The 27593-nt window shown below is 49.7% G+C and overlaps 1 protein-coding gene and 1 long non-coding RNA gene across 5 annotated transcripts in view; one reads left to right on the top strand and one right to left on the bottom strand.

The window, feature by feature from the left end:
- Nucleotides 1-27593, top strand: part of LOC139805061 (uncharacterized) — a 340345-nt gene that overhangs the window by 285720 nt on the left and 27032 nt on the right. The window lies entirely within an intron of this gene.
- Nucleotides 7816-26549, bottom strand: SCARB1 (scavenger receptor class B member 1). Of its 4 annotated transcripts, none has more exons than XM_071762677.1 (13): nt 26324-26545; nt 22542-22699; nt 20791-20932; nt 20149-20352; nt 19743-19838; nt 19282-19394; nt 17527-17693; nt 16663-16781; nt 15291-15364; nt 14545-14596; nt 13929-14075; nt 11536-11661; nt 8205-8339 (listed from the first exon to the last, which is right to left on the bottom strand). In XM_071762677.1, exons 1-12 carry the CDS (start codon nt 26441-26443, stop codon nt 11536-11538), a joined length of 1518 nt encoding a protein of 505 aa, XP_071618778.1. In that variant the 5' UTR covers nt 26444-26545; the 3' UTR covers nt 8205-8339. The 4 variants fall into 4 exon arrangements, with proteins under 4 accessions (XP_071618777.1, XP_071618778.1, XP_071618780.1 ...); XM_071762678.1 differs by lacking the exon at nt 8205-8339 and adding an exon at nt 11027-11045; XM_071762676.1 differs by lacking the exon at nt 11536-11661 and having other exon boundaries at nt 7816-8339; nt 26324-26549.

Below are 27593 nucleotides of genomic sequence, written 5' to 3'. Positions count from 1 at the left end.
TTCTTGTGTTCAAGCCATACCCAGTTCTCCACCAGTGGTTTGAAACCAGAGCGTGAAGTTCTCCATAGGGACCATGTGTTGATTTGTTTCACACTTTCCATTAATTACCAGGTAAATGTAGATCCCTGCACACTCCTTGGGCACCTTGCCTCATCTGCTCAGGCTTTTGACAGCTGCTGGAGCAGTAAGTATGTTTTCATCACATGACTCCTGGCAGGGCATTCTCTCCCTCATTCTGACCTCCAGAATCATCTGCTTTATTTCAGCATCCCTCCCTTGGAATTTGTCCTCATCAGCTAAAATCCATCTTGGTGCAGAGAGAGAGAGGAGCTCAGAGTTCTTCAGACTTCAATTAGCTGGGGAAAGGCACCTTGGAGCCTCGAGGCTGGCCATGGCTCTTGGGTGAATGCCACCCTGTACTCTGAATTTAGGAGCTGGCAAAGGGCTCGTGTCAGGCTGAGCACACGAGGCACCACGCGAATCAATTCCTGATCTGTCAGCCTTTATCTGCTGAAACTTTTCCTGGAAAGCCAATTAACAGCACCTAGAGCCTGCTTTGGCTGCTCTTCTTTTGCAATTAAAGTCAGGCCAGAGCTGAGCAACAGCACCCTTTGGGAGGAGGCAATGGGGAAGAGGAGAATAACCTTTGGTTTATTGCAAGGGAGGGAGCTCGTAGCCTGGCTGCACATGGGACTGGGGGAGTCACACAAACTCAGGGACTTAAAACCTGGGGGGCAGGCAGGGCCAGGCTGCTCCTCTGTCCCAGAAGACTTTCAGTGTTTGAAAGTAAACCCAGAAGGGTAAGAGGTGCAGAAGATGCACATGGCCATGACTGCTCTCATCCACAGGGCAGACTCAGTTCATGGATGATTGAGGGAGATCCCTCCCAGTAATGAGCTGGGAGCACTCAGACCAAGGCACATGCAAGCACCTGGAAGACACCAAAACCATCCCCAAATTATATCCCTAGCCAGGGGGTCCTTGAGGTGGGCCCACTGCTTGAGTCCTGCATGGAAACACATCCCTTGGGCCAGGCATGCTCCCACCCCATCACTTATAACAATCCCAGCCCAGAAAACTGCATTTCTTGTTTAACATTCTAATTTAATGTTTCTCTCTGGAGCAGGGGACACGTTTCAGATCAGATTAAGGGTGGGACACACTCCCTTACCCACTCATTTACAGCATGTGACATGCCCCAGTGATTTACAGGCACGAAAAGGGCCTGCAACACACTGAGGCTTTCAAGGATTACTTAACACAGGATGAAGTAGATCAAATGCAAATGGGTGGATGGTATGTGAAGTACTCCAGCCAGCCAGGGCTGCTAAGCCCTCTGGTTTCTTTCAGAAGGCTTTGAAATGGGGAAATGTAGCTTCAGATAGTTTATTTGCTAGGGGCACCAGGGAGGGAAGGGGAGTATTTATGAGTCAAAGAAAATCCAGAAGGTATATCTCTGGGGATGCACCCACCAGGGCACCAAGGGTTGTTTGAGGGGGGAATGGGATCCCTGCTCTCAGCCCTGGCTGCCAGGGAGATGAGTTGCCTCCTTGGGAGCTAAGCCAGAGCTCTCCCACTATCTCTACCTGAGCATGGAGTTTGATGCTGCGCACAAAGCATCTTCTAGAGCAGGAGGAAGGGCAAACATGGGACTGCTTGGCAGCTCTCTGCAGACAGACAGTGACTGCCCCTTGGTCTCTGCCTCCTGTGGGGTCAGACAAGCTGGTTGGGTGTCAGAGGTGCAGGTGAGATGAATCCCACAAGGAATCTCCCCTACTCTCTTCCAGGATACTCAGCACACCCGGACAGAGCAGCCCTGCCAGAGTCCCAGACGTGAAGAGATTGAGTTACCAACACCAGGAACTGTTACTTACTAAAATAGTGCTCAAAAAAAAACCCACCCTAATCACCATTTATTTTTCTTGGCACTGAAGGTGGTTTCACTGCTCCTCGTGACATCCAGCACACTGGAAACGTGGTGCTCACAAGGGAGATAGCTCAGAGGGAGTGGCTCAGTGTCTTAATTGGGGGCACTTGATGCAGATAAGAGCCAGGCACTGTGAACTGGGCCAGCACCGACCTCCAGCCCCCAACATTCCCATGAATCTGTCCCACTCTGGTTTCTACATACATGGCCCCAAGCCAGAGACTTACTTGGAAAAGCAGAGGAAGTCTGCAGCGTGGGGGGAGAGGGTAATTCCTTGAAATGCTGTCTTTGGGGATGGGATCTGCAGTTGCTGGAAATTCCTTCCCTGGAAGCTCAGCTCTCTCCCTCCCCACCATGGCTGCCAAGCTCATCCAATGCCTCATGTTTGGCACCAAAGGCAGAGGGACAGCACCACTCATGGCCCCACAGTTTATGGGTACAAGGTGAAGGTTCCTGTGTGTGGAACTGGTCTCTCCTACAAGAACAGGTCCAGAAACCAGTTCAGATGGAAAAGGCAGAAAGCAGCTGGGTCACATAGGGAAGTGGAGTTTTTAACGGAGCAGTGCAGCCACAAGCAATATTAAGTCTGGAAATTCAGCTCCCAGGAAAAAAAAAAGTGCTCAGCAGCAGCATTTGTAGTCAGAAGGATAGAGAGCAGAGAGAGGAAGGATCACCAGGCTGGGAACCAGGCTGGCAGCCCCCACCATGCCTATTGCCTGCTGAGGATTGCTGCTACCTGACAACAACCACCACGTGGGGTGGCAAACCCCCCTAGTCTGATGTCAGCTGCAGCCTCTGCCATCAGCATCAAAAATCTGAAGCAAACTCACATCTGGGAAAACCATGAACTTATAAAAAGAGAAAATAATAAACTTTTTTTTGAAAAGTAATCCCTCTAAAATAGCATTGTGTGCCTGTGTCCTAACCCCCAGAAACCAAGGGTTGAAAGATCAAACCATATTCCTCAAGGGCCTGTTATCACCATTTGATATCAATTTTCCATCTGAATGCTCATTTTTAGGAATTTTTTCCTCTTGCTTCAGAAAACAAGTGCTCCCAGAGAGCCACCAAGCACAGGGAGCCCTGGCCCCATGCTGCCTGCATGTCACCACCCCACAGCCCCAGACTGCAGCAGGACCCACAAGGATGGACCTCCAATGAGAGAGGGAAACAGGACCATGGTCTGGTTCACCCCAACAGATCCAGAGTTCAGCTGTGAGCCAGCATGGGAAGGTGACAACAGGGTGACTCAGGGAGCCCCATGCCCACACCAGCAAGGATGGAGCATCCCAAAAAAGAAAATTTCTGAGGCTATGGCTCTCATTGCCAGGACACAGCAGCACCTGATAAAAGGGACTGCTCAAAGCAGGGAGTATATTATGGTTTTTTCCTTCCTTTTTTTGAAGGGCAGGAGAATTTCTGATGACCCTGGGTGGAGGAGCTTGTGCACACACAGGCTTTTTCCCAGAAATGGTCCAGCCCTGACTCTGGTGACTGGCAAGGTGGTAGAGTTAAGCTCTTGTGTACTCATGAGCAGGAGGTAGAAGGACACTTAGAACACTCTTTAAACAAGGCATTGAACATCATAAAATTTAAAGCTGACATCCAACAGACATTTGGGAGCAGAGACTTCACTGCCAAAGCCCAGCAGCCCTTATTTGCTTTCTGCAACAATAACACACTGGGGGCAGGTCTCAACACATGGAGGGTGGGCACACAGCATGGATGACTCTGCGGACAACACAAGGGTCACCCAGCACTGCTTCTCTGCCACGCTAGGAGGGCAGGGATCTCTGCAGAACAGGGCATCTCTCAGGCATCCTGGTCAGCAGCCAAGGGAGCAGGCAGCTGCGCAGAGCCCTGTGCTGGCCAAGGAGAGAGGGCAGATGAGGGCCAGGGCTGCTGGGCACTGCTGATGCCAGCACTGCAGCACAGAGCACAGAAACACTGCTCAGTGTCAGACTGGGGAAGGGCACATCCCTACAGACACCCTAAGGAGAGGGGTCCAGGCACTGAGCCCCCAGCTTGCACATCGGAGGGGTTCTTGGTTTAGGCTTCATGGATCCAGCCAGGATCCAAACCTTGCACCGCAACGTGACAGAGATCCCCAACCAAGACAGGATTAAACCCAACCAGCACAGGAGGAACACATGGAAACCCTGCAGTGCCCAGGTACAGGTAAACCACAGAATCTCTCCTCCAACATTGCATGAGCTTTTTGTCCTCCCTCCAATTAGTTCCTCCCGGAGACATTCCTTGTGGCCAACTACACAAGAAACCAGGTGCCACAACTCATTTCATCTCCTGGCACCTCTCAGATGGACTTTGGGCCCTGCAGTCCCGCACAGGCAAGTTGCATGCACATGACACTCAGTCCCCTGTAGCTATCAGGTAGAAAAACACTTCCTCATCCTACATCATTATGCCAACCCCTTAACTGCAAAAGAATCAGCTACACATTGCTTTGTTTGTTTGCTTGTTTCATGTGTTTTGTTCGGGATATTTTAAAGCAGTAGGAGCCACACCTCTTTCCCAGGAGACACACTTGCCCACAACCTCTGCAGCAACAATCTTACTCACCATGATTCATTGCTGGAGGATTTTGTCACTGCTGTAAGAGTCTTGCATGGAGGGGACTGGAGCCGCAGCCTGTGGGTGCTCAGGAACAAATCTGGATGCAGTGAAGAGGAGAGGAGCAGTCACACATCACAGCAGAACAGAGCAAAGACTTGCTGAGTCTCAAACCAAATGGTCAAACCAGAGGTCCTTCTGCCTGCTGGGGTTTTAACCCAGCACAACCAGTAATGGGCACCTGGGAGCACTGGGACACAGGTGAAGGGGATAACAAGGAGGCTGCTCCAGGTGCAAGGGGGTATGGGGTTCTCCCCTGTAGCCCCAGAGGATGGCTGGGTTGGGGGTGCTTCAGGGAAGGTGTGATATGGCTGGAGAAAGGACATGGGAACAGCTACTGTGCTGCATTCATAGCACATTCATAAAAGAATCTTCCCCTCAAGGGCAAATGGGGAGGCCTGCATTATCTTTGGTCTGTTTTCCAGAGGAGTCAATGGAGGCTCCATCACACAGTGAAGGAAAATAAAGTGAGCATTGAGACCCCATCTCCTCTGTTCCCCCTCACCCCTGTACTGCTGCCCAGGCCAAAAGGCAGCTGCTCTCAGCTGGAGAATCATAGAATCTTTCAGGCTGGAAAAGTCTAACCATCACCCTTACTCTCCCTAAACCATATCCCCCAACACCACATCTGAATGACCCTTAAAAGCACAATCTCAGCAGTGAAGCCCCTTGTGGATGGAGATGATGCATTCAGCTCCCCTGGCCATGCCAACCTGAGTGGAAGGAGCAGCCCAAGGTTCTACACAGTAGAATGAGATTGTTGTGATAATTGTTGAGCCTGTGGAGGCCAATTAAAATCCTTGGGAGAAAGTAAATTACTTTAATCCGTCTTGGCTCAGAGGAGCTGTGCTAGGCCCTGTGCAGCAAGGGGGATGCTGTGGTGTCACAGCCCTGAACACTGTGTACAAAAGCAGAGGGAATTGTCAAGGGAGAACGAGTCAAGGCCAGGAAAAGACTTGGGGGGCTATGGGAAGCATTTTTAAATTAATTGGAAGCTTCACAAGCAGCCCACAAGGTGACTGAACTGCAGGAGGAGTCTACTTGGAGTTCTCCGAGATGGATAATGGGACTGCAGCCGGGGGCAGATGGCAGGGGCTGGAAGGGACCTCTGGAGATCATCTTTAGTCCAACTCCTCTGCTAGGGCACGATAACCTTGAGCAGCTCACAGAGGAACAGGGGAGAGGGGGACAAACCCCCATGAGCTCTGGGATCAGGCGCTGCTGAAGCCGGCGGGCAGGGGCTGCTGAGGGGGCAAAATGGCTGAACAGCCTGAGAGGGCTCCTCTGCCCCTCCTCAGCGGGGCGGGCACCGGGGGCTTTTCATCCCTGCCTCAGTTTCCCCATCTTCGTGGCGGGGTTTGCAAAGTACCCTGGATGCTGTGTGTGCCCCTCGTGTCCGTGCCCTTCGTGTCCGTGCCCTTCGTGTCCGTGTCCCTCGTGTCCGTGTCCCTCGTGTCTGTGTCCCTCGTGTCTGTGTCCCTCGTGTCTGTGCTGAGGGCGCTCCCGTTCCCCCTCAGCCCTCCCGGGCCCGGCGGCTCCGCAGCCCCACAGCGCCTCCCGGTGGCCACGCGGCAGCTCCGCATCCCCCAGCCCGGGAACAGCGCCGGGGACACCCCCCCCCCGCCTAAAAACCTGTTGCGACCTGCGGATCCGGATTTAAAATAATTAAAACATTCTTGAAACATTATTTTTCTTCTGCAAAGTAAAAAAAAAAAAAAAAAAAAGGAAACAAATGGACAAAAAGAAACAACCCCCCAGCTTGTGCCAGAGTCCCGTGTTTTCTTTCTGCAACAGCAATTAGCACCAGAGCATAGTTAAAGCTTCCAGCAGGTGAGCCCACACCAGGTTTTAGTTTTGGGGAATGCAGCAGAGTCTTGTTGAGGTGAGTGGATGGATGGAGGGCCCTACAATGCCTTGTATGCTCCCGATGCTGCTTGCTGAGGCCCTGGGTTGTGAGCGTTTGCAGGATCATTTTGGATTCAAGGCCAAAAGGAGTTTACAGCTGCAGTTTAAGCATCACCTCCACTGAGGACTCATGCTGCAGAAATACTCCAGCAGTTCTGGCCACAAGAAGGGACTTTGCTACTGCCCCTTTGTGACCTGGGCTGCATCACAGCTGTGGCCATGCTCAGTCAGCCCTAGCCCAGCCGCAGGACTGGGGATATGGACACCAGGGTAGGAAACTGCTGGTGCTGGGTTTTGCTCCTCTGTTTTTCCTGCCTCGTAAGAGGACAAGCACTGCTCACTCCACTAAAGGGGTCACAGGGCTGTCCTAAACAATTCACGGTGGTAGTGGATTAAGGGTTGGACTTGATGATCTCAGAGGTCCTTTCCAACCCGGATGATTCTGTGATTCCAGTGGTTTCCAGACCATAACAGTATCCATGTCACATGCAGTGTACCTAGTCCTCTGCTCCAAGAGAGACCAGAGACTCCCCACCTTCCACATTTTAGCCTTGCCAGAGACACCACCACTGGTCCCTTTGGCTACCGAGACTCCCAGCTGGATGCAGTGAAGGCACTGATAGTAGTAGCCAAGTAATTAGCCAAGAATAACCCTGGGCTTTTCCCTTCTTTCCCACTGAGTGACCCCAGCCCGACCATGCAAAATTAACATCCAGCCCTGGATGCCCTCCGACCTTCTTTCAGAAATCTGCAATACTTTCACCAAAGCCTACCAAGGGCATCACTACTTTCATGATTACACACAGCTTCCTCCATCTCAAGAGCCCAAGTATCTTCATTGAGGCTCAAGAAGAGGGTCAAGCTCCTGCCTGGTTCCTCCCCACGTGCAGGCAGCATGGGCAGAGCAATGTGATGGTCTACAGCATGGCCAGAAGAGCTGACCCTGGATGTCTGAGCAGGCAGCAGGGACAACTGTCTGTCAGGAATCTAGTGGCAGGTCAGATGTACTACCACGTTTTTTGGCAAGGCTCATCCCAGTTACCCAAAGCAAGGAGAGAGCCAGCAGGCTAAGGGCTCTGGGGTGGAATCACTGGAGTGCAAGGTCATGGCACAGAATTAGGGTTTTAAAAGTCACCACTGTACTCTCCAACCCATGCCAAGGCTGGAGCAACCCTGGGAATCCTCCAGGTACCCTGGGAAGAGACATCACTGAAGTGACAGCACCCAGCATTGATTTCTGCTGAAGTTCAGTCACATCAAGTAGCAATAAAACCATAAGTGACTCTAGGACAGCAAGCCCCACCTGTGTTAGCTGAACAGTGGGTTTTCAAAAGATCACTAAACCCCATCAGTGCTATGTACACAAACCTCATTTATTTTAAACGCTCTGGTTAAAACACCGTTTATTCCTAGCAATAGGCAGTTTCAAATTGCAAAATAACTTCTCAAATCAGTCAGCGACCATCTTCATTCCCACTGGCCCATGAGGAGAAAGGGGCTGTGGCAAACACTGTCCCCCTGGAGACAAGGGTTCTTCAACACCGTTTTGTGTGTCTGGATAAGGTCTTCTGTGCCCTGGTGCAAGAGTGCCAGGGCAGTGCTGGCCTGTGGCTTTGCCATGGCTCGCAGAGTCTCCACCGAGCTGCCCAGGGCAACTTCACCATCCAGAGACCCCTGTGGGGATCCCAAGCAGGGCTTGTCCTCAGCATGGACGTGTCCTGGTGGGAAGGGTGCCAGGGCCAGCAGCTCAGGCGTCGGCTTCGTCCTGGCTCAGCGCGGCAGCGTCCTGGAGCAGCGGAGTCGTCTCGGAGGAGGGGGATGGTTTTGGTTTGCTCTGCGTGGTGGAGTGGCCTGGGCTTTTCTGGGTGGTGGTTCTCTGAAGAGGAGAAGACAGTGGTTACAGCCATGCCCTTGGTGCTGGCACTGAGCTCAGACTTTAGACACACATCCCTCAAACCTCCTGGGCTTTCATGTGGCCAAGAACCCTTTTCTGATGACTTCTTACTTTATGATCCCAGAGGTCCCCTCCAACCTGGATGACTCTGTTATTCTATGAAGGTTTTTTGCACCTCCTCCCCTAACAAAATGAAGTCATTTGCGTTCCTGCCCACCAACACTTGTAACACACCCAAACACCCAGCCTGAAGAACTGTGTCACCAAGTGGAGGAGGCACAGGACAAAGTCAGCAGGATGCACAGCATCTGAGATGAAAGGCAGATGGATGGGATCTACTCAGGGACACAACAGCCTGAAGAACCCTAGACCCCAGCTGCAGCAGAGACACAGACAGCACCCATCCCTACTACAGCAGTAAGTGCAGCCTCTGGAGAAGGTGACAGATGGGAGTTGGTGACTTCTGGCACCAGGACGAAGACTTTACCCACCTAAAGGTTTATCGCTACAAAAGAGGTTCACCACCCTCAAAACTGAAGTGGAGTCAAATACACTTTCAAGGAAAGCATGTGGACTTCCTCACCCTAAATCATGCAAGACCCTCCAAGAGGTAGCAGCAAGTGACAGTAGTGGGTCAGTCCCTGCTGTTGAGCATCCCTGCATCTGACCTGTCATCTAGAGACATTTGCTGCTTGCTGGGGACCTGGATTCAGGGTGTTGTGGAAGAACTGCAAGGTTTATCTAACCCTCTGACTATTAGCCACTGCTGTTTCTGTGTGAGCACCATTTACACTACCAGGGCCACCTAGAAAGTACCAAAAGTGACTACAGAGCTCAGGTAGGGAGAGTTGGAGCAAAAAAAGATTATTGATATTCAATGATCACCTCCTCCAAGCTCAAGAGTGCTCTATCCCAACAAGCATCCCAAGTCAGGCAAAACCACCAGCAGGCAGCGGGGATCAGCAAGGAGCTCCTGGCCAAACTCATTTGCAGAAAGGAAGCAAGCAGAGGGTGGAAGCAGGGGCAGATAACCTGGCAGAAATACAAAAACACTCTCCCAGCATGCAGGACAGCCAAAGACCAGCTGGAATGGAATCTGGCCAGGGATGTCAGAGACAACAAGAAGAGCTTCTGAAAGTACAGAGGTGACAAAAGGAAGATCAGAGGTCATGAGGGTCAGTTGTGTGAGGCAGGGAACCACAGAGACCAGGGGAAAGCCTGGAGCAAAGAAAGACATACCCTTAGGGGAAGAGGATGAGGTCAGAGAGTATATAAGGAACCCAGACATATGTGAATCCATGGACTTGATGCTAAGGGAGCTGGCTATACCCCATCATCTTTGAACAACCCTGGCAACTGGGAGAGGTACCCAAAGACTGGAAGAAAGTGAGTGTCACTCCTATCTAGAAGAAGTTAGAAAGAACCCAGTCAGCCTCCCTTACCTTCAGCTAATCTGAGGAACCATTTCCAGACACATGAAGGACAAGAAAGTCATCAGGAGCACTCAGCATGGCTTCACTAAAGGGAAACCATGCTTGACCAAGCTGCTAAACTTCTATGATGAAATGACCAGCTTGGCAGGTGAGAGGAGAGCGGTGGATTTGGTCTCTGTGGACTTCAGTAAGACTTTTGCCACCATCTCCCATAAGAACCCTGTAGAGAAGCTATGAAATATTGGCTGCTTGAGTAGTGAGGTGGATTGAAAACTGACAGACCAGCCAGGTCCAGGGGGTCATGAGAAGTGCCATGAGGTCTGGTTGGAGTCCAGCAGTGTAGCCCAAGGGTCAGTATTGTGTCCAGTCCTGTTTAACATCTTTATTAATGATCTGCAAGTTCACTGATGACACAAAACTGTGACAAGGTCAATACACCAGAGGGTCTCACTGTTCTCCAGTGGAACATCAAGAAGCTGGACAAAGGGGTTGGTGAGGACCTCATGAAATTCAACAAGAGGCTCTTCAAAGTCAGTTGGGGAATAACAACCCCATGCATCAGTACACCCAACTTACAAGCAGCTTGGCAGAAAAGAGCCCCAGGGTCTTGGTGGACACCAAGGTGACCATGGATGAGCAGTGTCACAGCAGCAAACAGCTGTATCCTGTGCTGCATTTGGAGTGTGGACCAGCAGGTCAAGAGAGATGATCCTTCCCCTCTACTCAACACTGGTGAGGCCACACCTGGAGTACTCTGCACAATTCAGGGCTTCCCAGGACAAGCAAGATGGAGCTACTGGAACAAGTCCAGCAAAAGGCCACTAAAACGATTAAGGGACTGGACCATCTCTTATATAAGCAAAGGCCACGAGAGCTGGGACTGTTTAACCTAAGAAGAAAAGGCTCAGAGGGATCTGGTACTGTGTACAAGTATCTGAAGGGAGGGTATAAACACAGAGCCAGGCTCCTCTCAGTGGTGTCCAGGGACAAGACAAGTGCCAGCAGGCACACTCTTAAACTCAGAAGGTTCCATCTGCACATTAGAAAACTTTTTTTTTTTTTTACTGCAAAAACTGTAAAAATTGGAACAGGTTTGTCCAGAGAGATTGGGGAATCTCCATCCTTGGAGATATTAAGAGTCATCTGAACATGGTCCTGGGTAAGCAGCATTAGATGTCCCTGCTGGGCAGGGGGGATGGGTTTTATAATCTCCAGAGGTCTCTTCCAACCTCAACGATTCAGTGATTTTGTGATCCTGTAACACAAACCCAGATATTTTATACATGAGAAATACCCTCTTGGAAGCCTTTCTTGTCCAGGCTCCTGCATGCAGGAGAGGAGTGACACCCAACAAGTTGACTACTTCTGGGATCCTCAGGAGTTTTTACCCATTCAAAAACTTACCTTTGACTTTCAAACACTTGGACAGGGGATGGGGAAATAGGCAAGAAAGGTGCTGCATCACACCAGTCCTACTTTTCACCCTTATCCCTGCTGATATTATCAAGGCTCAGGTCCACAGGGAGAAACAATAAGACTGTGTACACACAGCCTGCTTAAGTGTGAGTATTAAGACATCTAAATTGTCCTGAATAAAACCATGAGACAACATCATTATATCAAAGCTTGCCAGGAGGGCATGTCTGGGAAAACGTGGACTGTAAACATATCCATTTGATTGGTTTTAAGCAAAGTTTAATCAAATCAGGATAAGGAAAAGTGTGTTACCTTGACTGGGTACCCACCTACAGTCTGGCTTCCTGCAACACCGTTCCCTTAACTGGAGGCAGGTTTTTGGCAGAGGTGGCCTGGTTGGCCTTATTACTGTCTGAGTTCTGTTTATTGCTACTCCAAAATAAAGAGCGTTTTTCCTAGAAGACAATCAGGCTCATTTATGGTGGACTGGGACACAAGTTCCACGAGGGTTCCAAATTTTAGGAGATTTTAAAAATCACCGTTTAACTAAAATCTAGTTATTAACAAAGATTTCAAAATTTAGGTGAAACTAAGTCCTAGTTAAGGTTTCAGTCAGTGGCAAGCCAGTTTTAAAATGGTCTGTTTGCCTTTTTTTCTGCACACCACACAGGCTGTTGGCCATGTTAACAGGGGAGAGCTACAATGCTGCATTCTGGGCATGTTTTTGAGTTCTGTCCAGATTTAGACATGTTTTAGAACTGCAGATCCAACAGATGCATTTCAAACTGGCCCCACTCTCCACTAGGCTAAGATTTAAGTATTTCAGAGGACCTCATCTGGACTAGGTTTTGAGCACACTCCTCCCTCCAGAAACCAGAGGCACACAGGATACTCCAGGAAGGAGCTGGGATCAGGCAGACACATGAAGGTGGGGACACTGCCCCCACTCACTGTCCCCTCTGACATCACCTGGGACTTCAGGAGGGAGGACTGTGCATGATTGAGCAATCAACACTAGATCACCAGCACTCCAATCAAAAGAGGAACATACCTTGGCTGCAAATTGCTGTCTTCCAGCTTACAAGCTCTCACCTATTCATTTGGCAGAGACTTTGGTGTGCTGTTGCATACCTTCCTTAGGGATGTATAAGGTCATTAAGACTGTTTAAATCACTTTCTAGGTAGTCAGGCACTTCCTGCAGTTGATTTTTAGTTCTAACACTTCATGACACTTCTGGCTGAGCACTCAAATAAAGCTGGCTTATGCCTGGGCTTGGGATATTTCACAAGGAGATATTCAGTTGACTCGAGCAAATTTTAAATCCAGCTTTTCTTCCTGACCCTTTCTTGCATAATTAAGGCTCTTTGATACCAGGGATTAAGGTTAGGAAAAAGCAGGGTGAGGAAATGCTCTCAAAAACAGCTGCTCAGCAAAATTCTGACACCTTTCAGATACTCTGGTGCTGTGCAGGGGAGTGAAACCCATTTGCAGGTGAAGCAGAGAGGTTCAGGGCACCACACCTGAGCACCTCAAGAGCATGGGATGGGTTCAAAAATGAGGTCTTGGCCCTTATTATCACTCCTGCCCTGCAGGGAAGTGCATGGAGGGACAAGGGGATTTGGGATCATGTGTTTTAAGTCAATTAAGCACTGGTAGGCTTGGTTAAAATCCAGTTACATGATACTCTGGTGCTGTTTAAAGTGGGTTTGCATTAGGGTTTCAGTGAAGGCAGTTACAGGAGGTTGAGCAGAAGCAGCCCCTCACACATGCACTTGCTGTACCCTGTTCTTATCCTAAGCATTGCCTTTTTATCCCTACAAGCAGCCTCTTCAGTTCTGCAGCTTCTAAGCCCACTCGAGTAATTTGTAGTGCAAATCTAAAGAAGCTTGCTTAGGGTAGGGAGCTAGATCTCTACTTCAAGAGCTAAAACTAAAATTTTAGACAACTTAGTGGTATCAGATGAGTGTTTTGGAGCTGGAGCCATAGATCTCCAAGTGTTCTAGCTGTCTTATGTTCTACCCTTACAGCTCCAACCAGACTTCTGTGCCAGCCAGGCAACCCCCACCCTGCCCAACTGCTACCAGCAGGATGCAAAGATATTTGCTTCTCAGTAAGCCCAGGTGCACAAAAACCCCAGGTCTCCCTTCCAGAGCTATTTTTAGTAGTGTGCAGGGAAACAAGTGAGTTTCAGGGAACAAGACAGTCTGGTCTGGGATGAGAAGCAGCCACAGTGCCTGTGTCCCTGCTGCAAGAACACAGTGACTGCATTTCATATGTGAACAAGCTGCACTCTGGTAGCTGTATCTCCTCAACAAAGCTCTGTTCAGATTAGAAAACTGTTGGGACCCTGCAGAGAGACACAGATTTGTGCCATAGCACAGACCTGCTGCTTTCCTTGGAAGCTGGGCTGATGAGCTGGGCTTGCTCTTTCATCAGCTGGGTGAGCTGAGAAATGCCGCCTCCTCCTCCTCCTCCAGGCACCCACTTCCATCACTGGTGTGTGCTGAGAGGGACAGAAGTGCCTTGGGTGTTATTTATTTGCAGCCCAGGTGGCCAAGGAAGTCCTGCTGCTCCGTGCTGGCAGCATTAGGGTGCAGTTTATGGCATCAGGCAGTGTTCTCTCAGGAGTGTTAGATTGTCAGCCCAATCTACATCATCTGATTTCACATTAGCTCTGATTTGACTTGCAGTGTTTCCCATCAGACAGCTGCAAGTTCTTACCTGTCTCCTTAGCACGAGCACAGCTGCTGTGATAAAGAAGGGGATGCTCAGCCCAAGGAAGATATACTGCAGGTAATCCAGGAGGGATGGGATCAGCACCAGGTTGGTGTAAAACTGCTTTAGGACTGAGCCTTCAATGGATCCGCTCTGCTCAAAAAAGCAGAGCTGTCAGTGGTGTTTCCCCCCCAGCCAGAGCCAAGATGCACAACTCCCCTCCCACCACCTCGCAGCAGCACAGGTTAGGGAATTTATGGAAGATTTGGTTGGGCTAGAAGCTTTTTCTCAAGAGCTGGAGCCAGCTGAACATGCAGACAGCTGGAGACTGCACTCCCTGACCCACACTGGCACTGGGATGCTGCTGGCAGCTCCGTTCTGGGGTCTATTTAACCCCACATCTAGAGCAGAGCCAGAGGTTTACAAGTATAGGGCAGGGTTTGTTCAGCTCAGAGGGATTAACAACACAGCCAAGTATTGTAAAGCCTTCTGGTGGTGCTTAATTAGTCTGGCTTAAGGCTTTATAAAGAGTGGAGTCTCCCTAGCCCTGGGCAATGGGGAAGCAGTTTTCCCCCTCCCACCAGAGGGGCTCTGCAGGATCAGGTCAAGGCAGGCAGCTCACCTCTTCAAACCACAGCAATGGCAGGACCACTGGCTTAATCTTCCCTGTTTGACTGGGAGAGAAAAAAAAAAAAAGAAACACACGTTCAGATTTTTGGCTGGTCACACCACAACCAGTAGCACAAGTCTTCCTAAAAGGAGGGCTCTGGCAGACTGATAGGGGCCAGGGAACCAGGGTAAGGAGGCAGCAATTCCTGCTGCTGCTTTCAGCTGCTCTCTCTCTGTGGGCTCAGGTCCAACTGGGGCCTTTCACATAAAAGCAAGAGCTTACAGAGCTTCTATTCATGACAAAGCAGCAAAGGGCTTAATTTCATCCTTAGGGGCATTAATATCTGGCACCATATAGCTTTGTTAAAGCCCTTCCAATTGTTCCCACAGACCTGAAGATGTCTTTTTTGGAACCAGGCTTCAACTGTCAACCCTGTAGGCTTTGTGTGCTTTGCCTTTCACTTTGAGTGCAACATCTGAGCAGCAGCCCAGGGCAGGCAAACTGCTCCTGTGCCTCACCAGGAGGGACTGTCCCTTCCTTGACTGTCTGGTCTGGTGCAGGAAGACTGCAGGAGCTGAGCAGACAGGCTGCACTGCTAAAGGATGGCATGGGATAACAGCTGGAGGTCACTGGAATAGCTGACATTTCACCACATGAGCCAGCTGGCTTCTGCAGCTGTGACAGCTGGTGACCCCAGCCTCAGCAGCACTCCCCAGAAGAGAAAGGGACATGGCCATTCCTAAAAGGTGACTACTTACATTATACCAGACACCTGCTTTATGTACAGGTTCAGCTGGAGCTTGATGGAGCAGTTCATGGGAATGCCAGTCATCTGCAGAGGAAGAGACCAAGCAGCACATCAGTAGAGCCAATATTTGTTTGAGAACTCTGCAGAAGAGCAGCCCTTTGCTTTCCATCATAGCTGCTCTGGGTAGCACCTTCCAGAGTGATGGATTGAATCATCCAGGGAGCCACTGCAGTCACCACACACAAAACCAGGACCGTGGCTGGGGTTTCTACCAAAAGCTTTAGTGTTTTCTTAGTAACTTCAGGGGGTTTTGAAGCCTGGTGAGCCCCTTCCATTGCTCATCCTACCAGCAGCAGGATGGAAATGCATCAGTGCACAGAGTTCCATGCACACAGCAAAGGACAAAACATTTCTCATAACCAGGAACAAACTCTCACTGTCCAACAACACCAAGACCATGAAAACAACACACTTCAAAGCTGCTCCTGTTAACACCAGTTAAGACACTGGTTTCTCATGACACTGCAGTTTTGCAACACGTTTAGGGCATTTGGATTGCCCCTGTTTGTACTCAGCAGGCTGCAGCTAGATAAGAATACAGTTAACTGTACTGTTATCAGCATATGTTTGATACTGTAATAAATTTAATTAGATTTCCATAACTGTGATAAGAAAAGCAGAGTGAACCAACACCTTGATTAGAAGCCCAGTTTACCTTCCCTCAAGGAAGGCGTTGGTTTCTTGTTTGAGGAACCACCACTGAATGTTTGGAAGCTCTCACCAAATGCAACATAGGCCATGAGTGAAAGATCCCAAAGTCCCCATCCCACTGGAGAGGGACACTGATGGCTCAGGACACCCCAACGCCTCACCACTTAGCTACACATCAGCACAAAGTCTCTGATACTGACAGTCCACTGCAGCCCCAGCCAGCCAAGCAAGCTGAAAGAGTAGAAGCCAGCCCCAAAATGATGGCAATAGATTAATCTACAGCATATTCTTCAGACTTTGCCAGTTGCAGCAGGACATATTTGCAGATTTGGGGCTGCTGCTGCTAGATACACCTCCTGGTGTTATGGACCTGAGTCAGTGGAAAGAACCTGATCGTGCTTATCAAAACAATTATGCTTATAATTAGTTCTGCAATTCTCTAGAAGCTAGGCTAATTATTCAGTTATTTTATGGCTTTGGCATTTTTATCTGCACATGTCCTTGCCAGTCTTTGCACTATGGAACCTGCTCAAATCACTGCCACGAGAACAGAGTGAGGCAACCATGCAGCTGGTGGCAGGGTCTCCCATCTCAGCCCAGGCTTGGACACCCAGGACAGGGCAAGATCTCCCCTTCTTATGGGGTGAGGACCCACCCCAAGGTTCACCCACCGGGTGCACGTCGAGGAAGAGTGCGTGCTGCTCCTTGCTGGGGTGGAGGCCTTCAACAGTGTCCAGCAGGGCTGGGTCAGCATTGTAGAAGTGAGGATGGGAAATGAACATTGGAGCATCTGGATGAGAACAAGAACACCCTCAGCTCATCCTGTTGAGGTCTTTAAGCCCTTGCACCACTGGTTCTGAACAGACTTTTTCAGAGACTTTTCTCCTGCCCACCAGAAAGCTCCTGCCCTCCCCTGCAGCTTATTCCATTGATTTGGGAGGATTAAGACCCAGGGTTGGTCACCCTCTCCCCTCCATGCTCCAAGCAGTGCTATAGTAACTCACTGTACCCAGCAGATAGGATTCCCACTCTGAATTCCCAGTCTAGTGTGACCTGCACTCAGTGTCAAAAGTTCATATTTAATTTGGCAGTTATGTGGCTGCCTCTTCCCACCCTTGCTCCCCAGCCTGCTCCCTCTCCAGGCCAGAGGACATCATAGAATCATAGAATTGGCTGGGTTGGAAGGGACCTCAAAGATCATCAAGTCCAACCCTTGATCCACTACCGCTGCAGTTACTAGACTATGGCACTGAGTGCCACACATCCTGCTCCCATCATATCCTTGGCCATTCCCACAAACACCAGGATCTTGCAGGGCCATGGAGCGAGGGGACTTGGCTCACAAGGATTATTCCTCTTTCCTTCCTTGCTGGGATGCCTGCAGAAGTGCAAGAACTCCATGTACACACTCCCCAGAGGTGCCTTGCAGCACCCTGGCCGAGAGCAGAGCCAATTTTCTGAACAGCCAAGCTTGTCTGGCCTCCCTAGAGTTAACACTGACATGGCAGAGAGAGCCTGGGGAGGAAAGGACTTACTCATCCTACAGGTACTGACGTTCTGGATCCCAGACTGCATGCAGGGGCAGAAGCCTTCGTTGGGTGGATAATCTGTGCCATTGGCAAAAAGAGTTTTTGGTGCCACAAAGCGATAGGTGGGCACACCCTTGAAATTTCCAGACTGCTCGTACACCAGTGTCATGGATCTGGAAAGGTTTCAGTGAAGAAGGATCAGGATTAGCCAAGAGGTTCCCAGAACCAGGCTCTTATCTTTGCAGGATAAGATGTGGTTGACATGTAACTTAGACTTTGAGTTCAAGATAAACATTCAGAGAAGTGCTTTGGATGGGGAATGAATATTTAAGCCACTTGCTTTCCATGTTTTAAGCACAGATAAAAGGGTAGTCAGGACTAGCTATGGGAAAAAAACCACAGGCTTACATTCTGCTGGCAGTATCCAGATGAGAAGGCATGCAGTAATCCCTAGGGCTGCTCTCCAAGAGCTAATTCCCTCTTTGTGCAAGCCTTGGCTCCAAGGCAGAAGTGTTCTGTCACTGGAGATGGACACCAGTTAAACCCTCTTTTGCAGCACAGCTCCAGGACACAGGCTGTTCAGCAGCTGTGTGTGTGCCTCTTGGCTGTGCTCACCTTCCTGCTGGGACATCCAGGTAGTGGCATCTCTGCATCAGCTGCACTTAATTTGCAAAGAGCAAAGGAGATGAACCATCCCATTCCCTTCCCTGCCCAACACTGCCTGCTCTGCACCAAGGCAGATATGCTTGTTGTCTATCAACTGATCTTTATGACTCCTTTCTAGCCAGCTGGGCAAGCAGAGAAGCAGAGAGAGAAACCTGGGGAGAAGAGACATGGAAGAGGCTGAGCCATTTTCTCCACAGCACTGTTCTGTAGGAACCACCCATGCTAACAAGAACCCAAGCTTGGCTTTTTCCAGCTCACTTTAAGGCCCCACCTGGAAACATGCTCTGTTCCCTAGATAATTTCTCTAGTTTTACTGAAACAGGCATGTGCATTTAAACTTTGATTAGTGATAAATTTCCCTATATGTCCTTGGCTCAGGATCATTTGGGTATTTGCTGATGTCCCCTGTGTAGAGGAATTCCTGCACTAATACTTGGCTCAGCTGACTTTGCTGGAGAGGTCATTGCTCTCTGCTCATCATGAGCACTTGCTTGTTTTGCAGCATTATCTACAAAGCCTGAATTAACATTATCTTCTCTAAGCTGAGGACAAGGTTTTGTGCCACCACCTGCCCCAAGGCCTCCTCTCCTTCCAGCCCCAGGGAGTTTCCACACAGGGAGGCACTGCTGGGTACTTTAAAGGGTACTTTAACCTCAAGGTGTCTTACACAGGAGACACACACAAAAAAAGCAGCTGCCTGGGACTGGTGGCACAAGTGCCCTCATCCCCCATCACTTCTCCAGGCACTTAGTCAGCTGAAATAGTTCCCCAAATGGTTACAGCTGCATTTCCTTGTGACAACTCTTACTTCTCCTTTCACCTCCCACCTCTTATCTAGGCTGCTTATTTTCTAGTAGCTCAATGTGGGCAACTTAAGACTCCTCCAGTGACCTGGAAGGTATTTATGAATACCACAAGATAACTAATTAGACAACCACACCATCTGCAAAGCTCAGATACTGCAACACTAAACTGCAGCTGAACTTTAACTCCAGAACCTCCCCCCAAGCCCTCTGCGTCACCACACAGGTATTCTGAGTGCACGGGGCATCTCCTGCCACCCATCCAGGGACAAGCTGGCAGCTCTGGCCTCACCTGCAGGCATCAGGGCTATAGAACTCCAGAGATGTTGGGGACATGAACGGTGGCCACATCTCCCCCGGGGTCCCATTGATCATGTTGCACCCATCGCTCCGCCAGTAGTTTACCTGGGGGACACGTGGAGAGAGAAGAGCTCAGAAAAATGACCTTGATGGACAGTTGGCTTCTGCCCCTGCAGGGGACATCCAGCACCTCAAACACAGGCCACAGAAGCCTAAGATTTCAACCATTAGAAGCAACTGATGAGGACCTGAATTTAATGCTGCCTGACAAGCCTCTTGACATACAGCTGCCTCCTGGTAACTGGATAGAACAGAAGTTGCAGCAGTTGAAGTGCCACAGAAACTTGCCCTCAAACCTATGGCCCAGAGGTACAACAGCAGGGAGACCTTTTGTTTCACCTTCCTTTAGATCAGATTGCCCCCCATATTAGAGGTTTGCTGCCCAATATTTACCTTCTTCAGCCCATTCCATGAGTCCACCATGTGGACATTACTGATGTTCTTCATGCCTGTGTTCACTGTGAACAGCCCTGAATTGGAGTCGTTCATCTGCAGAGAGGAAAAACAAACTCTGAACCCCTTATCCACAGCAAGGCTGCAATCTGCTCCTGGCTCTGCACGTTTTGTCAGCTCTAGAGGTGCTTCACACTGCAGGCTACTGAACCTTCACTCATTACAGGTGCCAGAAACAGCTTCCAACACACATTTCTCTGGTTGAGGGGAGAATGAAGGCAGCTTTACACAAACACCACCAGCTAGCATGGCTATTCCAAACAGTTTGTAAGGGAGGCAGCCCAGACCCTCATCCCAAGCCCAATATTGCTGCAATTTTAGTGTTCCAAAGCAACAGCTTACTCACCTGTAGAAATATGCCAAATTTCCCCTCAAAAGGCAGCAGGCCAGGAACAAATGTATTTATTGTGTCTATAAGAGGGTCATCATACCCCCACATGATCTCCCCCACTGTACGGTTCATGAATGCCTCCTGTTTCAGGCCAGCCAGGGCTCCACTCACTAAAAGTTTCAGGAAGCTTGGCAGGTGATCTATCATCACAGCAGCTCCCTAGGAAAGAAAACAAGTGAGAGCCCCATCATTCCCAAAGAGGAAGCAATGCATCTTCAGTACCCTGCAAGGTCCTCCTGCTGCACCCATCTAAAGCCTTAGAGAAATCCTTTTACCAAACTGAGGTTCACCACTGATTCCAAGTGTGGAACAAAGCAAAGGTCTCACCAGGCTTCATTTCCCCAGAGGACACTTAGCTTAAGTTGCAGTCTTGAACTCTGCCTCTTTGCCAGCCCCTCTACATACTCTGCTTTTCGAATGGAAAGAAGCCCAACAACCAACACTCAGAAAGCAGAAAACTCTATTTTATCATATTAATCACCTCATGGCTTGATCAGCCTTTAGCCCTACTAGAATATAAGCTTTGAGTCAGCACTGGGCAGCACCCCCATCCCTGCAGTGCAGAATTTGGTACCCACAGAGGGAGCAAGTTCTTACCATCATCAAAATGTTTGGCATAACAATGTACTCTTCTTCACTGCCATTGGACATGTGTGGCTGGAAGAGGAACCTCCGGTACTCCAGGAAGGAGACTGTGTCATTGTCATGAAATGTGATATTTGTTTTATACCTGAACTCTCTGCAAAGAGATGGGAGAGATCATAAAAACCATTCCACAAAAAAACATTCCTGCAATGCTCATGGAACAAGAATGGGATGCACAAGCCTGGGGTTGCTTCTGAGGAGAAGAAGGAGTTCAAACCCCAGCAAGAAGCCAGGGAACACCAACATGCCAGGGAGCAGGCAGTGTCAACCTCAATCTCCCATGGATTAGGGTCTAGAAGGAAGAGATGGCAGCCTGGGAGTGAGACATCCCTGAGCTAAGATTCTGCAGCAGCTTGCAGACACAAGGTGATTCTCTCCAGCTGATGAGAAGTCTGAAGCAAAAGAATACATCACCTCTATCACTTCGCCTACAACTGCTGCAAAGCCCAGCCCAGCCCTATCAGAGAGACACCCAGATAAGCAGAACTACACCAACCCATATGCCACAACAACTTGCAAAACAGGAGATGACCAAACAAGGTGGCACAAATCCCACCAATGAGCCCTCCCTGATTTGCCCCAGAGCTCCCTGAGGGTGCCCAGATTGAGGGCAGTTCAACCCTCCATGTAGCATCCTGGCTTTCCTGCTCCTCAGGGCTTTGGGCCACCTCCTGCACTCTGCTCAGCACCACTCAGCTCCTTGCCACAGCCCTGGCAGTGTCTCACAGGGGCTGCAATGCTCCAAAGCAGCACAAAGTTGTCCCCAACATTGCAAGCCTGTTGCAGCTCCTGAGGAAGCTGAGGCTCAGCAAAAACAAAGTCCTTTATTGTGGAGCCTCTGTTTCACTGCCCACATTAGGGAAGGGCACTAATCTTGCTCAGTGGGAAAATAAGAACACTAATAAGCTTTGCCCCTTTGTTTATTCTTATTTATGATAAGTGAAGCCTTTTCTCCAAGCCAAGGGACTAATGTGGTCACAACATACAGAACCCACATGGTCTGTTGTGACCCAGCCAGCACAGGGGAAACAAGGGCACATCCATACTGCCAGGTTTCCTCCCAGCACTCCTCAAACAGCTTTGGATTAAACCAATAATCTTCCCACATGAGCTTGCTTAGGCTGTTGACCTAGCTTTGCTTCCATCTGTAGACACTCATGTGTTGAATATGGCTATTTATGGGCAAGCTCACACACTCAACCCAGTATCAATGAGCACTTCCTGGTTTAGGTCCAGAAAAACATCTGGGGCTTCAACCACCTTCCTCAGCCATGGCAAACAGACCTAACCTCACTGTAGGTCTCATGTTAGATAAGAGGTTTGAGGCCAATCCATGAAATGTAACATTGAGGTGACTCCAGCTCTAGAGCTTGGACTCTTAAGTGCACAGAGAAGATAAAACAAATCCACTCTGAAGACGAGGGTTACCCACCAACATCCCCCAAGCCTATGTTTGGGCCATATCAATACAGGTCTGGCTGTCTAACAAGTCCCAGCACAGGACTGAACTCCCCAGCTCTGTGTAGGACCAGAGGTCCTACTTGAGCGAGATCACAGCAATTGCATCACATCTGGGTCCCTTTCAAATCCCGTGCCCCTAGACTCACACCAAGTATGTTAATGCTGTGTTCCCCTGCCAGAGGAGTCAGCCAGAAGCCTGACTGGTAAAACAGTGGCTCAGACCACCGCAAATGGTACCTCACCTGTAAACGTAGGGGCCACGCTGGCTCAGCACTGGCTTCACTCCCTTGAGCACTTCCTTGGGGTTCAGCACTTCAAAGAAGTACACTGACATGTAGAAAGGGACAGGAATGTCCTTCCACATGCTGAAGGTGATGCTGTTGGGGTCAATCCTCACATTCTGCAATTAAAAAAAAAAAAAAAAAAAGACTAAGGAGACATAGCCCCCTTGGGATCAGTGGCTGCAGCTCAGCACTCCCATCCTCAGCTCCACATCAGGCCCAGTCAAAGGCAGCAGTTGCAGCAGGGGCTCTCCAGAGGATCCAGACTTGTTATGCAGCCTGAAATTGAGCCAGATCTAAAAGAAGAACTCATGTATGCAGAAGCATCAGGTTCATGCCACAGGATGTCTGTAGGCTTATTTATTCAAGCTCAACTTCCCAGAACCTACCCACAGGATTTCGGAACTGTTTTGATGTGCTGGAGGCTTGCTCTGTGCTAGATAAGCCAGCACTGAATTATTCACAGCTCTGCATGTTTGACTTGCCTGGCACAAACAACTCTGTCCCCATGGCCTCCACTTGTCTGCCAGGTTTGGCAGCTCCACGAAGTCAGAAGAGGGCAAGGGCTAGGAGAGGTGGCACACCCAGCCACACAACTCCTCTTGGGTACCAGGCAGGGAGGACCCACCAGATTTCCAAAAAGCAGATAGGAAACTGGGATGGTGACCCAGCTGTGTCCCAACAGCACCCAGCAGGACACCTTTGCCTCCTCTCAGCTGCCATCCTGCAGTGAGTCACAGCTGGTCAGAAGGCAGGGCAAAGGCAATGTACAATTGTGGCTTCCATATCACTGGGAATTTTTTGCTGGAAATTGCCTGAAAGAGCCCAAGCACAGCTTAAGCCCAGGACCCGACATCTGTCTCCACTCTTTCCCTGCCTCATGGACAAGTCTGTTTCTTCTTGAGCATTCATTCTGCACATGTTCCACCACAATCTTCAGCAGACATCTTCACAGCGAGGTGTAAACACCTACCAAACCCTTCCACCTCCACCTCAACACCCACCTACTGCCAGCTGAGAATGTCCCTCCTGCCAGCCTCAAAGATTTTGTGACAAAGCAGCATTTAGAGGAGAAGATTTTATTTAGCCTGCTCAGAGAGTCTGAAGAACAACATCTGCTTTCCTTTACTTGCTTATTTTGTTCTGCACTCCCTGGATCCCTTGTTGCATATGAATTTGTTTATGCAATATGCACACAGTCAGACAGAGCTACACCCCAGCTCCCTGCTACTTTTCTCACTCCTCTCCCATCTGGGCACAGCAGCTCGAGGTACTCCACAGATGCTGTTAACCAAGACCTACTTAACTGGGTAGCCTTAGAATTCAACTATTTGTAGGTCACAACGAACACAATCATATGCCTGAAATAAAAATAGAATATTTTTCACTTAAATGGATTAAAGTGTCACTGGGAGGTCTGACTGCCCTGACCACACTGACCTCTGCTGCTCATCTCCTCGAAGCACCAGGAGCTCCAGCAGCAGCTCCAACAACAGTGCCCAAAGTTTGTTTCTCCAGGAAGGTTTCATCCATCCTGTTCAGTGAAAATGAGAGTTGAGGTTTCCTCTTCAGGTTGAAAAGAGTAGTTCTGCTGTGTGCAACCTCAGTGTCAAACCTCATCCTCCACATCCCCTCACCACCATCCTCACCACCCTGCTAAAACAGCAAGGACAGTGCTGTCAGACTTCTGCTGACTTTCAGGTGGGACACCACAGGAGTCCCCAGGTAAGGATGAAATAGTGTGTGGCAGATGGACAAGTTGATCCAGCCTCACTGTGCTCAGGTCTGTGGCACTCCAAGTGCTTCCAGAAAAGCTAAGTCTCCAGGTTTTACAGGGACAATGCCAGGACAGCAGCTGATGCAGATTCAGTATCTGCAAATGGGACAGGAGCTGGGCACCAAGTTCCTGGTTTCTACTGTGCATCCCCCTACAGACTTCTCTCAAAGATATCCCCAGAAATACCACCTTTTTTGCAATCAAGTGCCTTTCCATCTAGATACACCATCTTGACCTTCCATTCAGATCTTGGGGAGCCAGGACTGGCAAGCCACACTTCACCTGCCCAACCCTTCAAGGCCCATCTCAACTTCTTACCCATCACTGAAGACCAAGCCAAGAATTCCAGTAAGGCCCTGGATATTTCTCACCACCCTAGACATCAGCACTCAGGGTTGTTTAGGGTTTTTTGACCCTTTCACATTAAGCCCCATAAGAACTCAGGACCATTTCAGTCATGCTGCAGATGTGGAGACCAAGGGCTTGAGTTAAATTGAGACCTAAAGAGAAACAAGGGTGGGTCTTTTCCTCCTCTTCTTTTCTCCCTGCAAATTGTTAGGAATTAACTAGTGAGGTAGAAAGAATCGGGATTAGCTAAAAATAAGAAGATAAAAAGGTTTTTGCACCAAAAATGTCACTCCTGTTTTGTAGCGGCCATTCAGCCTTTTCTTTGCAACTACCAGCTCCTGAGTTCACAAAACTGAACAAAGATTGATTTTTACTGCTTAAGCCACAGAACTGCCAGGCTTTGCCCAGCCAGCAGCACCTCCAGAAGACACATTTAAGTGGCAGTTTGTTTTTGGCAGAGACTTTGTGGCACATGTAACCACAGCTACAGGGCCATGGGGTGTTTATCCACCTCTTTCATCAGAAGCACATTTCCAGGTGCTGACCTGGAGCAAGCTTGGAGAAATGCCCAGGTGGGGTGCAGGGAGGAAAAGGTCTGGCTAGATGTGAGAATGAGCTAATTGGGTCGTTACAGCAGGATAATTGGTGTCCTAACAGCAGGGACTTCAGCACTGGTTCCCAAGATTTTGTGGCATTATCTGAAGGGACCAACAGCTCCATCCACAGCCCCTCATCTTAACTGTTGGGGACAAACACCCCTTCATCCTCAGGACCTCTCCTGTGGATGAAAGAGGCCTTCAAAGAAACAACTCTGTGTTTTCAGTCCAGGAGATGACTTGGAGGTCACTCCATGCACAAGGCTCCTTCAGAGCACTTCTGTACATCACCTATCCCACCTCTATTTTGGAAAGCATCTCACCAGAGTACATCTGAGCCTGGTAGTCTGAGCATCTGTTTATGAAAACAACTAAAGGTATAACTATCACTGGAGGTAAAGGCAGGAGGGATAGAAAGAAGGGCTGGTCCTCAGCCCAGCACCACCACCACCACCCAGCTATCCCTGACCACCCAGGGACACCAGTTCTGTAACCAAGGCTGAACTTCCACAAGCCCCCACTAAGTATGAGGCTGCTGGGAGTGTAGCAGAGCACCTTCGGTGCTGAGCTGTCTCACAAGACAAGGAAAACATCACCACAGCATCCCTGGCTGCCTCCCCCCCCCCCGGCTCCAGCACCTTGCACCGGGTCCTGCCTGCATCCCAGCTCCGTACCAAGCCCCCAGCACCCCAAACACTGCACCACCAACACCCCTGCACCTTGCACCGAGTCCTGGCTGCATCCCAGCCCCATACCGAGCCCCAAGCACGCCAAACCCTGCACCATCATTACCCCTACACCCCCACACCGGGTCCTGGCTGCACCCTTGCCCCATACCGAGCCCTCACCCTACACCTCCATCACCCCTGCACTTTGTACCGGGTCATGGCTGCATCCCAGCCCCGCAGGGAGCCCCCAGCCACACTCCAGCTCCCCAAGCCCCCCTGCACCAAGCACACACCCTCGCCCCGGTTCCCCCCGCACACACGCACCCCCCACCCGAGCCCCCCGGCCCCGCTGACCTTGACGACCTGCTCCTTGATGATGAGAGGGCCCACCAGCAGCAGGGACACCCCCAGGAGGGCAAAAGCCGCCCCGGCCAGACCCAACCCAAACGGAACCCAGCGCTGGGCCGCGGCCATGGCACAGCAGACTTGCGGTACCGGAGCGAAGCCACGCAGGGCCCCGGGCACCGCTTTATGGCCCCGGGCCCGGCCCAGCGCGGGGGGCGTGGCCACGGAGGGCAGGGGGCGTGGTAGTTCGTGGCCACACCCACTCGTGCCGTGCGGGAGGGGCGGGGGGAGTGATACTGGGGGCTGTGATGCGGGACCCTGGGTACGGGTGTAAAATCGTGTTAATAGGTAAATGTGATGGAATAGATAACATATATAGATACAGAAAGCATATACAATATATCTGTATATATAGTCATCTATATAGAGTATAGAGTATACATAGTATATCGTATATGTAGTATATACAGTATATGTAGTATAGTATACACACACATATATATTTATATATATATACATATATATATACTGGTGGTTTGTAGGTCGAGAGAGGTTCTCTTCCTCTTCTTCTCTGCCCTGGTGAAGCCACATCTGGAATAGTGTGTCCAGTTCTCAGTTCAAGGAACTGCTTCGAAGAGCCACCAAGGTGATCAATGGGGGTGAAACACCTCCCTGATGAGGAAAGGCAGAGGGAACCGGGTGTCTTCAGCTTGGAGAAGAGGAAAAGGAGGCCTGACCTCATTAATGTTTATAAATATGTACGGGGTGGGTGAGCTACAGGAGGATGGAGCCATCTCAGTCATGTCCAATGACAGGACAAGGGGCAGCAGGTTCAAACTGGAGCATAGGAGGTTCCATGTAAATAATAAGAAAATAAACGTAAACAAAATAATAAAGACATAAAATAATAAAATAATAAGGAAATAAACATAAGAAAAAAAAACTCACCGTGAGGATGACAGCACTGGCACAGGCTGCCCAGGGAGGTTGTGGATTCTCCTTCCCTGGAGACATTGCAACCCCAATGCATTCTTCCTAAGTGACCTGCTGGGGGTGACCCAGCTCTGGCAGGGGGCTTGGACTCAATGGTCTCTTAAGGTCCCTTCCAATCCCTAACTTTCTGTGAGTCTGTGATATAAATAGATAAAATATATAAAAGTAGACTAATATATAGATTAAAATATATGAATATTAAACTTTATAAAGATACAAAGGTAATAAATAGATAAAAATATATGGGCTGCATCAAAACCAGCGTGACCAGCAGGTGGAGGGAAGA

This window comes from Heliangelus exortis, chromosome 19 (genome assembly GCF_036169615.1).
Source record: "Heliangelus exortis chromosome 19, bHelExo1.hap1, whole genome shotgun sequence".
Lineage (NCBI taxonomy): Eukaryota > Metazoa > Chordata > Aves > Apodiformes > Trochilidae > Heliangelus > Heliangelus exortis.
This window is presented reverse-complemented; position numbering and strand designations above follow the sequence as displayed.

Bases quoted from the DNA above. Each gene is read 5' to 3' on its own strand.
- SCARB1 (XM_071762676.1), bottom strand. From the start codon at position 26,443: ATGGCCGCGGCCCAGCGCTGGGTTCCGTTTGGGTTGGGTCTGGCCGGG. The intron at 19,839-20,148 runs GTGAGTAAGCTG...TCCTCTCTGCAG, and splicing joins AATTTGGCATATTTCTACAG to ATGAACGACTCCAATTCAGG. The intron at 14,076-14,544 runs GTGAGCTGCCTG...TTTTTTGAGCAG, and splicing joins CATTGCTGTGGTTTGAAGAG to AGCGGATCCATTGAAGGCTC.